General features: G+C 46.5%; 1 protein-coding gene across 1 annotated transcript in view; it reads left to right on the top strand.

The window, feature by feature from the left end:
• Positions 1-14,103, top strand: part of ptk7b (protein tyrosine kinase 7b) — a 74,694-nt gene continuing 60,591 nt past the window's right edge. The window contains exon 1 of the mRNA XM_069659057.1: positions 1-584. Coding sequence (XP_069515158.1) covers positions 464-584 — 121 coding nt within the window. The 5' untranslated portion in view covers positions 1-463. The remainder of the gene's footprint in view (positions 585-14,103) is intronic.

Below are 14,103 nucleotides of genomic sequence, written 5' to 3'. Positions count from 1 at the left end.
GCCAACTTGGAAACACCGCGGAGACAAACTCGCTCTTGTTGCGGACCGAAGTGACCGGCGGTCGGCGGATCTGGACGCGGCGGACGGCGAACACACACACCGGGCTGTGATGAACCTCTGCCGGTTATAATCACACCGAGCCCCCGGCCCGTGAAACACCTGGACGTTTAAACTTCGCTTCAAACTTTCGAAGGGTCTGCTCGGGCTGAACTCGTCCGTCTGTCTGGCCTGTTAACCGGAGCGTCCTCTCCACATGTTTCTGCCTCGTTCCTGCTAGTTTCCACAACAACCAGGTGAGCAGGCCGTGGTTTCCCCGGGGACCTGGGCAGGTAACGCGACTAGGTTTACCTTTACGCACACGGTGACGCACGGATACCTTTGACGCTCCCCTTTCGCCCCACGGCTCTCACGTAGCCGCCGGAGAACACAGAGAACCGGGGAGCTGAAGAGCACCAGGACGGCCATGGATGTACCCGGAGAGAGAGAGACCCGGCGGGGGGAAGGCAGGAGGACCCCCGCGGTGATGAGGAGGAGGAAACCACCGGTGAAGACGATGTTCGCCGTCGGATTAATCTTCCTCCAAGGTTGGTACAAGCTGCTGTACATCACATACTCAGAGTACACACAGTTTTCTGTTTATTTCCGTTCACTTCATGCTGAATACAAGAACAACCGTGCAAACTGCAGACCCTTACTCCTGCAGACCCCGACATTGACCTCCATGCTTTTCTTAAGGATTGTTGCTGCTGGTTCATGCTGGTTAACTGTGAGAGAAGCCGGAGTCATTCGCTTTTTCTGGGAGTGAAAGTTGCTGCTTTTCCTTCCTTTGCTTCAGAGAAACGATTTCTTTAAGATGAAATCTGAAAAAGTTACAAAAGTACTTTTTGTTTGGGGTCCACGGAGGAAGTGGGGCGCCCGTCCCCCTCCCCCATTGACCCCAGCTTGGGGGGAAAAAACAACAACTGCATTTTTGTAAAAGCTTCTGCTTTCAAAATGGCTGCAAATGAGAAGAATGTGAATGCAAGTGGGAGATTGTGAGTGCCAACAGAAGATATGTTGTTGTTATTTTACAGAAACATTTCAGCTGTTTTCCTGCTTTTATCTCTTTTTCTGTTTCTGTGAGAGAGAAAGAGAAATTCCTCCTATATGGAAACCTAATGTGTTTAAATCCCGATCTTGATTCTGACTCTTTAAACATCACTTTACACTGAACATCAACACGTCTGTGTGCATGTTACTGGAGTTAAACAGTAATTAAATGTCTCATCCTGAGCAGAGGAATGACAGCATGATGGTGCGTCTGCAGCTCTCGCTGAAGGCAGCCGTGTCATTAAGTATTCCCAGGAGTGAACTTCCATCCTCACACATTGGACACGCCGCCTCTGATTATCATATTCATAAGTCTGTTTGCATGTTGGGGCTGTCTCTCTGAGCTCCGGCCTGGCATGATTTTATGGCAGTCATTCATGTGCACACAGAGAGCAGAGCTGTGAGGAGCCACAGAAACACGACCTGACGCCCTGCCACTTTGTCTTAAAGTTCATCACCTCGCGGCAGAGGGCGAGGAAGGAAAGCAAAGCTTCTTCTTCGTTGGTGTGAGGAATGCTCTGTTATCCTGCAGAGCATCAGAGTCATTACCTCCCCGCTCATCATGTCACAGCTCACTCACGTTTATCTGATCTCCACATGCAGACTGATTGTGATTGTGTTGTTCCTGAGCCTTCAACGCGGCCCTGATAGTCTGAAGCATTCCTCTCAGTTGAAGTGTCTGTGCCCCCCCCCCCTGCAGCCTCCTCCTGGAGCCTGCTGTGGGATGAATGTGTCCTCTGTGTGCAGCAGCAGGAGACGGAGGGTTTGTGTTTATACGAGTCATGAATAGAGCCGAGCCAGGTTCTGTCCTGACAGCCTCACGCTGGAGAAATCAGCTATTTTTAAAGCGCCTCTCTGACTGTGTGAGGGGCAGCAATGGCGGCGAATGAGCCAACATTCTTATTGTGGTGTTATCGTAGCGTCCTCACCAAACCCACCATGTTTCTGGAGGGTTTTCTGATCTGCAGGATCTGAATATGTGAAACTCGCTGCTCAAATATTTGCACATCTTTTTTGAGTTTACAGTCGTCGCTCTGTTCAGCTGCTCCTGAGCTGCTCCTGGTTTTTATCTGGTGTCTTCATTTCTTGTCTGCATTTTATTTGCATGACGTAGAGCCATGATCCAAAGTATGGAGCATAAACAGAACATACAATATGTTTGATAGCACACAGCACGGTAACGTTACAGCAATTGTTACTCAAACAAAGGACGGACGGTCTGCACAAAGGGGCCTACTGTACAGGTAACTGTTGGCCCCTCTGGTTGTAAAAACAAAGTCAGGTGTGCAGCTGAGATAATGCTTTGGAAACACCTTCTCTTTAGCTCATGGTGCTTTTATTCTTACACTCAAACAAATATGGTTCATTGCCTTGACAAAGGTTTCTCTCCAGACCTTTCCATCTGTTAGCCTTCCTGTACGTTAGCTTTCCTCCCCACAGATATGTTTCTATTTGTAGCCGAGCAGCGGCGTCCTCTTGATGCAGCTCTGTGAGAGCATGAAAGCCACAAATGGAGTTAATGTCCATCATGTTAATGCAGCATCTTCCTGCTTCACCCTCCCTCCTCCTCTTATACTGTTTACATTCCTCCCACCTCTCTGCTTCATCAAAGTAATCTCACCCTGAAGTGTTTATTTAAAAAGAGTGCTGATGGAGGACGAGATGTTTCAGTAACGTCCTCACACACTCGGCTCCTCTTTGATCTCCTTCACGCTGCAGCAGATCTGCATCTCGGCTCTGCTGCTGCCTCCAGAATCTGGATTCTGTGCAAAACATATGAGCGATGATTCAAAGGTGTGCAGGGACACGCTCGATGGCATGCAGTACTATACAGCACTGTTAGAAGTGGAAGATTATTTTCCCAAAGATACACATAGAAGTTATATTTAAAGTACAACGAGATGAAAAATGTTGGGAAATATTCTTATTTTTATTGTTGAATTAATTTCCAAACTCTCACACGGCTCTGGTCGGGGGTGCCATGTTGGATTGTGTGGTGAGAGTTCACCTGTTTGGACAGGATGCTCGAAGCCCTGTGAAGAAACGAATGAAGACGAGTTGGTCTGCACCGACACGTCGTACCGTGCATCGTGTTATCTTGAATTTTACAGACTGTCGCTGCCTACGAGGCCAAAAATGAAAGCTAACGGCTAGCTGTGCTCAGAGTCGAGCTGACAACAAGACAAAGCACCGAGCAGAACAATGTGATGAATAGACTCATACAACAAGATCCTCCTCTCGGTGTGTTGGTGCACTTTACAGAGCTCGACCTGCAGCCCGAGGAGCGAGGCTGGGGGAGGACGTCTCCAGCTCTTCATGGCTCTGGTTTCTGGTCATTTATCAGAGCGTGTTTATTCAGGTTTAGGTTAAACCTTTTGAACCGGAGAGCTCTCTCCTTCACACAGCCGGTATGTGCAGTCTGCACTTACTCCTTTCATAGAGGCTCCTCTCCCAGGGGAGGATCTTCTTTCACTCTCAGAGGTCACCACCACGGAGAACCAATAGCTCACATTTAGGCTGCTTGTCGGGTCTCGGTCGATACGCTCACGTCTCCCCTTAGCTCTCCGTCGATGACGGTCTGCCATCTTTGGAGACGTGAAGCTGCTCAGAGCTCTGAGGTAAAGATAAGAGTTAGAAACAAGCAAAGCTTTCATACATGTCATACTGATTGTGATGATATAACTCACCTGTTTAAATGATATGAAGGTTAACCGCTCGCTCCGCCTTCTCGTCTAAATATGGTCATGTCTGGCGCCAGGAAACCAACATGGCAGTCACCAAACTAGCAGCTTCAGAGAGGCTGTCGACAAAGCAATGAGGGGTTTTATCCATCATTTATACAGTCTGTGGGCAGATACACGTTACCTTCATGTCTTCACCAAACCTCACCTGTTCTCTGATGGCAAAGGAGGTAGTAATGGAAGACAGAAGGAAAGCAGCGGAGGGACGCAGGGCTGTAAATGACCCTCTTTTGTCTCTAGTCACTGCTGTGCTAAAGTCAAACACATTGGTGGAGCCACAGGAGAGACATGCTTCATGTTCACGTTTCTGAAATCTGTTGATTGAAATAATTGTGAAGTGATTGATCATCAGTTTCCATAAACATAACTTCCATCCTCACGAGAGAGCGAGAGAGCGAGAGCGAGAGAGCGAGAGCGAGAGAGCGAGAGAGGCTAATGAGAGAGAGAGATGGATGTGAGACTCATGAGATGTTGTGTCGGTTCATATTTTCCAGGCTTTGAGTTTTAATGTGGCGTTCATCAGGCTCATAATCACTGCTGCTCTGTGTCGGCTCCTCATCATCAATAAAGACAAATAAACAAGTCACCGCGACGATCGAGCCGCTCGCTTTAAATGATTTCTGCACCCAATGACCCGTGGACTGTTCTGCTGTGTGTGTGCGTGTGACAGAGTGTGTGTGTGTGTTGGCTCATGTGCTGGTGGTTTTCTGGCTCTGCTGTTGGACCCTGTGGTTGTGATTGGGGTCAGGTCTTGAGCAGCTCTGTCTCTGTTTCCGTCTCTCTGTCTCGGCTGCTCTGTTGCCCCGCGTGGTTCCCAGCTTCGTCTGGAGGATCTGTGTTGTTTATAGAGTCGGTGCCGGCCTGCACAGCTCTGTCTCTGTCTGCAGCCTGATCCGGCTCGGCTGCTGGCTCTGTGTGACGCTCACTAAAGTTTTCTTTTTGGGTTCTTTCTGTTTTGACGAGGATTCAGCCTCTGGGAGAGCTTTGTGGCTTCTGGTGTAGCCAGCGGTTCTTCATTAATACAAAGCTAGATTTTTCCTCAGTGACAGCCGACTGGCTCCAGGATTGTGTTTTGTCCGATGTTTCCTTCCCTGTCCGCTCAAAGCTTCCCTGCATACAACCAAAGCCTGCTGAAACGGTAATGCACCTGATCAGACAAACAGAGACCTCCTCAGACTCAACACTCTCGTCCCTCGCCTCCAGATTGCCAAACTGAGCAGGTCGCCCTGCAAGTGAAGGTTTCCTCTAACCAGTCACGTGTACAGTCTGTTCGTGTTTCGCACCAGCTCACCTCGTTTGGAAACAAGGTTATCGCCCAAAAGTACCAGATCCTGTCCCAGACTTGGACCCTGAAAAAAAAAGCAGAAAAGAAAAGTTCCATGAGGAGGTGTGAGTCGAGGGAACGAGCCGCTGGTTAATATAAGAACGAGGTAAACCTTTAGACTGAAACCTGGCAGGTAAAGTCTGATGTGTTTAGTGGCACTGATCCTTCAGGAATGTGACATCGTCCTTCTCTATCAGATGCTGTTTCTGTCTGCAGCCTCGGCCCAGTCTAATCAGCTGTTCCTGGATTACGTGCCGATGACCTCTGGCTTCATGTTTTTGGTGGTTTGATGCTGGCTGGATGTAACCACTCTGACGGTTGTAAACTTTACAACAACTCTCCCTGCAGGCAGGTGTGAGGCCCTGCTGAGGGGACGCTCGCCTCCACAGTGAAACCAAATCCCTGTTTTGTTCCCACGTCGGTGCCAAAGCATTCGCAGCGCTGCATTCAAATGCATCTGATGGAAACGTGCAGGAATGCCTCATTTAGCTTCAGCCCGTTTTAAAGGGGAGGCGGGAAGAAAGGAGGGCAGGAGAGGAGAAAGGCGTCTGGCATGCCGTTGCATAATCCCAGCAGCCATTAACTCTTTGTGTCCCGAGGCTGAATGAACTCATCGCAGCGACGGGCCACAGGCGGAGTGACACCAGGCAGCTCTCAATCAGCCGCAGCTCCTCCCAGCAGCAGCACATTTAAACAGGCTGAAAGGCTGCTGGTGTTTAATGTGCTCGGCCTTCAGCTGTGTTTGATCTGCTAATGAAAGGGGTCAGCTGGCTACAAGTGACCCTGCAGAGGGTCCGCTTAGTGTTAGGAGAGAGTATTTACCTTCTGTAGTTCAGACGTCACCACATCGTCCGGTTTCTTCTCTGTTGCTCGACAAACCATAACCCTCGCAGCGTTAGCCTCGCAGCGTTAGCCTCGCAGCGTTAGCCTCCTGCTGCTGGTACCTGATAACACCTGTGGAGCTGAGATTAACCACGTACAAGGACACCAGCGTAATGTGCGACTCACGGTGGTGCCTTTCTTTCCCAGCTCTCGGTGCAGGCAGCTTGGGACTTTTGCAGAGCTTCGGAGTTTATTTGAATCCTGCCTCAAACATTTTGGATCTGAACCAGGTGCCACGCTCCTGCAGGTGTTCTCTCAGGCTGGAGGTCATGGCTGCATCTTCTCCCACAGGAACATGTCTTGAAAGGGGCTTCTTTGATATTGTCCCTGGAAGGTGTTTGTCTTTCACTCTCGGACATTTTTCTACTGTTTAGGAATAAAGAATCTACTTGTTGATTAACTGATGTGACATTGGACTCCATAACGAACAGTCCTTTGTGCTCACCGTGACGGTGCCGTCTGAAGTCGGTCTGAGTCATCACGTGTTCCTTCAGTCTGAATCAGGTCACTGCTTTTGTTTACATGTCAGACCTCGAGCCGACCAGCGGCTGTTTGAACTCAGAACCATTTGTTGTGGTTCGGTTGGCCTCCCTTCATTCATGTCTGTGTGTGCTCCTCTCATGGAGCACAGAGCGTTCTGTAAACTCTGTTAAAGCAGTCATCCTCAGTCTTTCATTCTGTGCCATGTTAGCGTGAAGTATAATCATAACAGTTCAGACCATGTTTGTTATGTTCAGTGTTCAATAGTTACTCTGTTTAAATTAGAGAGCCTCATGTAGGACACACGAAATCATCTGATAGCTCTGCAGCTAGCAGCTAGCAGCTAGCTTGTAAAGAAGGAGACGCGTCAGGGATCGTGCTCAATAAAAAGTTTGTGCACTATTTTAGTTTTCTGTGCTGCTGTGAGGAGACAAACATACGACCTTATTTAACGAGATTAACAAAGATAACGACGTCTTTATTTCATGACTGTGCAGCGTCACAGTTTATGCCACAAAACTGATGATCAGTGTGACTTTATTTGTGCTGGTACCTACAGATTGTTCCACTCGTACCTGCAGGCAGCTGCAACACATCAATAAAGGGCGTCTGTAAATGTATTAAAATGTATGAATGTATCTGTTAGCAGACAGGCACGGGATGAACATACAAACAGGTTACGTCTCCAAACATAAAACGATGCAGAAATATTCACCAAGTGTTTGATACTCAAAATGTTCACCCCGACAGCCCCCGTCTCTTATGTTTCATATTAGCCACGCTCGGTAAACGTCTGAGCTCTTTGTCCTCTGCACAGCACAGTCCTGATTTATGTCATCTTGTGTCTCTAACAGCGTCTGTCTGTGGAGGACGCTCCTGGTTTGGCTCACAGAGTCGCTGGTTCATGTTCTGCCCTGTGGACACTAAACCAGGATTAAACCTCTAAGACGTCACAGTCCTGTCTAAGGTCTGAAAGAGGATTCATTTTTCCTCTTTAAGAATCACTCCAGTTATTTTGCTCTCTGCCATTTGCTCTGAATCTCTCCTGTAAGAAAAGCTGATTGATCAATAGATTAATCAATGGGCTCCATAATCACCTGAAGCCTCTGCTGACCCGAGCCATGTTTAACGATTATCCACCCTCCCACCCCCCCCCCGCAGCCCGAGCAGCGGCAGCATTAGCACGTTATTGTTCTGTGTAAGTAGTCGGTAATTAGCCGAGCACAGAGAGAAGCTCATTACTCGACCGGCAGCGTCCTCCTTGCTTCCTCTCCTCGCCCGCTCTCTGCTTCCTCTCCTCGCCTGCTCTCTGCTTCACCTCCTCGCCCGCTCTCTGCTTCACCTCCTCCTCGCTCTGTTCGTTCTACTTTCACAAACTGTGCCAAACACTGAATCCCTCTAAAGCCCCGTCCTCTCCCTCTGCTGTCCTCTCTCTGAACCCCCCCTGAGTCTGCGTTCAGGCAGACCTCCGTGTGGTTTTTAATCAGTCCTGACAGAGCCGTGGCACTCTGAGGATGCTCTCTGCATGACGATGTTTCAGTGAATCTGAACCTCTTTGTTGGATGTTCGGGGAGATTCTCCGGATGGGAACGAAGCTGGAATGAGCTCAGAGTTGGGAATTCTGTCGTTTTCTGAGATGATTCAATGATTCACCTTTTTTTTTTTTTAACCTGCACCTGAATATTGGCAAGACCACCGGAATACTAGTATGAAAACAACAACAACATAATTATCTAACTGCTGTATAGGCTATACCTCTATCCATGTTATCAATCAAGCTACTGATTATTATTTTGTTTACAATAAATCCGTTCATGTTTAGTAAATTTTCCAGAACTCAAAGAAAAGCTTCAAAGCTGAAGACTTAATGCTCGAAGCTAAAACCGGAAAATGTTCGATACTTTTCCTGATAAATCACAAAACGATCAATTCTGAAAATATTTGCCAGATAATTGTCTTTTGATTAATTGATCGACTCATGCAGCTGTGATTGCTCTCATTCTTGAGGCCTCATTAGCACGCTGAGGAATCCTCACCCAGAGAAAAGGCTAAGCTAACGTTAGCGGCCCCTCCAGGCTTCCTCTGTCCCCCAAAGAGCTTTGGACAAACTGCTTTATGTTTGTGTTCTTACAGTATTTAAGTTCTTTACTGACTTGAACTTAAAATGTAAAAACATTCAGCCTTGAACATGTAGAAAACACTGGTTTACGACATGTTGCTAGCTTTGACGTTACCCTCTCTGCTAGCTGCGCTCTGCCCTCCTGTGCTGCTCTAAAACACTAGTTGTTGGTAGGTGATGAAGCAGATATGATCTATGCTGTTTAATCTCAACTCAAGTAGACTTCTCTGCACGCAGAGTTTACGTGCTGCACTGTCTGAAGGCTGCTTAACAGGATTTTATACACCGCCAAAATAAAAGTCTTGAGAGGGACACTTGCTCTTTGAATTTTTAATGATTTTTTTTCACATAAAAATGTCCGAGTATGAAGACACTGAAGATCTGCACTTAATACAACAGCACATGTGCAGTGGGTAGTAATTGTGTCCGGTGTGAATGTGTCCTTGCAGGTTTCACTGTAATGTTTGTGTAATGTTTGTGTTACGTTATGTGTGTGTTATGTTTGTGTTATGTTTGTGTTATGTTTGTGTTACGTTATGTTTGTGTTATGTTTGTGTTACGTTATGTTTGTGTTATGTTTGTGTTATGTTTGTGTTACGTTATGTTTGGGTTATGTTTGTGTTATGTTTGTGTTACGTTATGTTTGTGTTATGTTTGTGTTACGTTATGTTTGTGTTATGTTTGTGTTATGTTTGTGTTACGTTATGTTTGTGTTATGTTTGTGTTATGTTTGTGTTACGTTATGTTTGTGTTATGTTTGTGTTACGTTATGTTTGTGTTATGTTTGTGTTATGTTTGTGTTATGTTTGTGTTACGTTATGTTTGGGTTATGTTTGTGTTACGTTATGTGTGTTATGTTTGTGTTACGTTATGTTTGGGTTATGTTTGTGTTACGTTATGTGTGTGTAATGTTTGTGTTACGTTATGTTTGTTATGTTTGTGTTACGTTATGTTTGGGTTATGTTTGTGTTACGTTATGTGTGTTATGTTTGTGTAATGTTTGTGATGTTATGTTTGTGTAATGTTTGTGTTACGTTATGTTTGTTTTGTGTTACGTTATGTTTGTGTTACGTTATGTTTGTGTTACGTTATGTTTGTGTAATGTTTGTGTTACGTTATGTTTGTTTTGTGTTACGTTATGTTTGTGTTACGTTATGTTTGTGTAATGTGTGTGTTATGTTTGTGTAATGTGTGTGTTATGTTTGTGTAATGTTTGTGTTATGTTTGTGTAATGTTTGTGTAATGTTTGTGTTATGTTTGTGTAATGTTTGTGTTACGTTATGTTTGTGTTATGTTTGTTATGTTATGTTTGTGTAATGTTTGTTATGTTATGTTTGTGTAATGTTTGTGTTACGTTATGTTTGTGTTACGTTATGTTTGTGTTATGTTATGTTTGTGTTATGTTTTGTTACGTTATGTTTGTGTAATGTGTGTGTTATGTTTGTGTAATGTGTGTGTTATGTTTGTGTAATGTTTGTGTTACGTTATGTTTGTGTAATGTTTCTGTTCTCAGAGGCTGAAATGAAAAGTACATTCCAGTCTTTGTTATGATCTCCTGGTAGCACCAGGCTCAGTCAGCAATATGATTAATTTACCCCCAAAAACACGTCATCAGTCGATCGTCCGTCGGTCAGCACGCAGGACAACACACTGAACAATACACACATTAATACACACATGTACAATAGTGAGCTCTGTGCAGGTGCAGCACAGGACAGTCTTTCCTGTCCTTATCTCCTGAGGTGACGACAGGACACATGGAAATGCTCGTGTTGTGTCTGACCCCCTCCTCCTGTAGCAGAGGACAGGAAGTAGATGTTTTTAGTTGAGGTTGTTTCCTCCTGGCATCGCGTCAGAGCGGATGAGTCCTTCCTGTTCATCGCGTCATCTTTCAGCGCTGCTTTGTTTCCCTCGTCCAGGTGAGGACCCAGACTCACGGCCATGGTCTTTCCTCACTGTGAACCGTGTGGCCGGGGGTCTCTGCTCCGTGTGTGTGTGTGTGTGTGTGTGTGTGTGTGTGTGTGTGTGTGTGTGTGTGTGTGTGTGTGTGTGTGTGTGTGTGTGTGTGTGTGTGTGTGTGTGTGTGTGTGTGTGTGTGTGTGTGTGTGTGTGTGTGTGGGGTCAGGATGGAGGGCGAAGGCTGGGGTCTCCCTGAGGGTCTGGACAGCAGCCGTGGCAGGAGACGGCCGGTGGCCGTTTGGCTGTTGACTTCCTGTGTTGCAGATGGAGCTGTCGTGCTGCTGAACACACGCGGCTTTCACTGCCCCTGGAATGTAAAAGTACACAAACGCAGACAGACGCCCCACAGGACAGCTGTGTGTGTGGGGGCGGGGGGTGTGTCTGTGTGTGTGTGTGGGTTCATATCTGTCTTTTTTAATTCTCTTTCTCCTCTCGTCTCATACAAACTGGCTCTGTTCAGACACACCCTGGCCTTTAGCCCTATTAGCATGAAGGAGGACCTAACACATAAATAATGACATGTACTAATGATGTGTGTCGTACAGTATTGTTGGTAAAACTCCCTCGCCCACAGTCTGAGCTGTGTGTTTCTGCGTGTTGCATTTTTGCTCCATGACTTCACCGTGCCTCTTTCATCTCTCTGTGGACGGCTTCCAGCGGGCGTCTCGCTCTCTTTGTGTCGCCCTCTCGTTCTGTCATTTAGGAGGAAGCAGAGAAAAGGTCTCAGTGAAAGCGACACCGCTGCCTCCTCTACAACCTCACAGGTCCGTCTTAAAACGAGGTCAGATGACACACGAGCCCCGCGGTGCACCTCTCGCTCCCTCACTCTCCTTTTCTCTCGCACACATTCACGGTCACGGCGATGTCTCTTTGAAGGCAGAGAACTCCTCTCTGACTGGAGCAGCGAGTGCCTCACTGTCTGATATGAAAGGAGAGAGAAACCCTTCTGCCTGCTTTCAAAAGATGTCATGTTCAACTGTACGTGTGTTGTGTGACAATCGAATCCTCGTCTCCGCATCTCTCTCACCATCAATCCAACAGGAGGAAATGTGTCACACGGCGGGAGGCTGTGTTCTTGTTGGTTATTGATCTCGTTTAAGTGTCGCAGCGACGGCTCTTTAACCGTTTGAAGATGGACCTCGTCAGGGCGTTTTTTTAACATGATTTAAGTTTGATTTGATCTGAATTAAAAACAACTCGAGCCTTCGTTCTTTTTGCAGCAGGCGGCTGAAGCTCCGTCTTTTGCCTGATCACGTTGAAGGACTTTGCTGATCGCTGACTAGGCATCGATTATTGAAGCGATTAATCGACTATTAAGATAATGAACTGCACAATGACTTGATGTCTCTTATCTATTTAAGTGTAGCGTGAGCTTCTTTTAAGCATGTGCTAACTAACAGGAAAGACAATTAATGTGGTGAAACATGCGGCCGGTCAGGGACAGGTCGATCCGGCTGTGGGAGTCGTCTGCATCATCCTGTTGGAAATAATCTCTAATAAAAACCACAAGCTTAGAAAGCTTACAGGTTTTAGGTCTTCCAATAGTCCAAGCAATGATGTCACAATAAATAAAAACACACCTGACCACACACACACCCGACTCATACACACACCTGACCACACACACCTGACCACACACACACCTGACTCATACACACACCTGACCACACACACACCTGACAAAGAAACGGCTTTTCACTGCTAGCTTAAAACGCTGCTACGTTTTTATTTGATCCCCTTAAATGTTAAAGAGCGAGAGCATCGTGTAACCTGATGAAAGCTGAAGTTATTCTTGCATCAGGCCAACTTATTAGAAAAGAAAGTCCTCAGATTCTCAGCCAGCCGGGACGTCAGCGCTCCAACGGCTCGCAGGAAGAAGAAGCCGGTCATGAATTAAACAGGCTCGACTATTCATAGACACTCACACAAATGTTTCTCATCTCATACGAGGGAGCGAGCTGGATGTCCTGCAGCTTTTCCTCCTCCTCCTCCCTCTCTGTTTGATCTTTTTTCTGGCACTGTAACTCTTTCTCAAACTCTGGCTGTTCAAAAGGCATTAAACATGAGCGAGTTCCTCCGTGCAGGGAAACGGTGAGAGAGAGAATTAAAGCCAGAACACAGAGCTGAGCCTCCCCGAGCAGCCGGCCTCTGCACCTCGTTTCCCTCAGTAAACACTCGCGTTCACACACTCGCACACTCACACACTCACGCTCGTTATTCTTACAGAAACATGTTACTCTGAGGTTTCTTTAAAGTCTGTGCATTTCCTGCAGTCATTACTTTGTGCCTTATTTCTGGTAAATGGTTGGTTTACTTTGGAAATGTCACTATATTATGTAAATGTTTATAGAAGGAAGAAAAAGTGCACTCGGGCTTTGTTTTCTGCTTTGTGAGACCACATTTGGCTCCCTGTTACAACTTTATAAAGCCAAAGACAACAGTTTCATGCAGCCAACGATCAGAGTCTTAATGAAGCCCCGGTGTGACGTCAGTTAAAAGATATATGGAAGCAGATAAAGCACGAACACTTCAGAGTTTAAAGTCGGTAGGTTTTTTATGTGTTTTCATCTACAAGTCGGACAAAAGAGGCCTCCGAGTGGAGCCTGCAGTTCCTCTGGTGTCCACTTGAGGCTGCCTCCAGCAGTGAGTCAGTCCCCATAGAGCCCCATGTTAAACTTTACAGCAGAAATAAACATGTTTACAGCCTGGTACAAAAAACAGTTTGGGTCTCTATAGCTCATTTCTCTCTTCATGACAACTGTACGGGGAGAATCTTTATACAGCTCACCTGTTTACATTATATTAAGGCTTACAGTGATGCAGCATTAGGGGCGTGGCCTCTTTGAGTGACAGCTGGGAGCTGCTAGCTGTCTGCTAGGTGTCCCCTCAGCTAACTCAGTCACTGAACGTAACCTCTGGGCCGAGTTTGTGCTGTTGGAGCCTTTTGGAGATTTGTTCATGTAAATATCAGACAGATAATCTGTGTGTGCGCTTTATTGGACGAACAGACCGTCCTGGTTACAACCACAAACAGAATCTCATTCTGTGGAAAAGATGGTGGTTCTTGGATGCTCATCAGCAGCTAATGAATTAGCTACGGGCACAGGCTGTTTAGCTTTGCTAGCTTAGCATTTGCTAACCCCTCGCTCCTCTCCAGCTCCACCCTCTTGTCCAAATATGGTCACTTCCTGCTCCAGTAAACCAACATGGTGACAGCTAATCACAAGGCTTCAAAGAGACAGTGGACAAAGATGAATGGCTAACCTGTGGTTGCCTCCGTCCTTTATCACGTCATCGCTGAAATCAGAGCAGTTGAAGGTTTGACGTCAGACTGCATGGCGAAGGACGTTTGACGTACGTGTTGGTCCGTTTAAATAATCAAACACAGTTTACCGTGTCTCTTGTCCCAATGAAAACTTACATTTCAGGTGGGATTGTGGGTAACTTTAGCAGCTGGAGGACATCAGGCCAGGAGGGAGAGAGGTTAAAGGTCACCCTTCCAGCTACCT

Source organism: Semicossyphus pulcher, unplaced genomic scaffold, assembly GCF_022749685.1.
Source record: "Semicossyphus pulcher isolate SPU_LCO1_2020_fin unplaced genomic scaffold, fSemPul1.0.p SCAF_12, whole genome shotgun sequence".
NCBI classification, from domain to species: Eukaryota; Metazoa; Chordata; class Actinopteri; order Labriformes; family Labridae; genus Semicossyphus; species Semicossyphus pulcher.
This window is presented reverse-complemented; position numbering and strand designations above follow the sequence as displayed.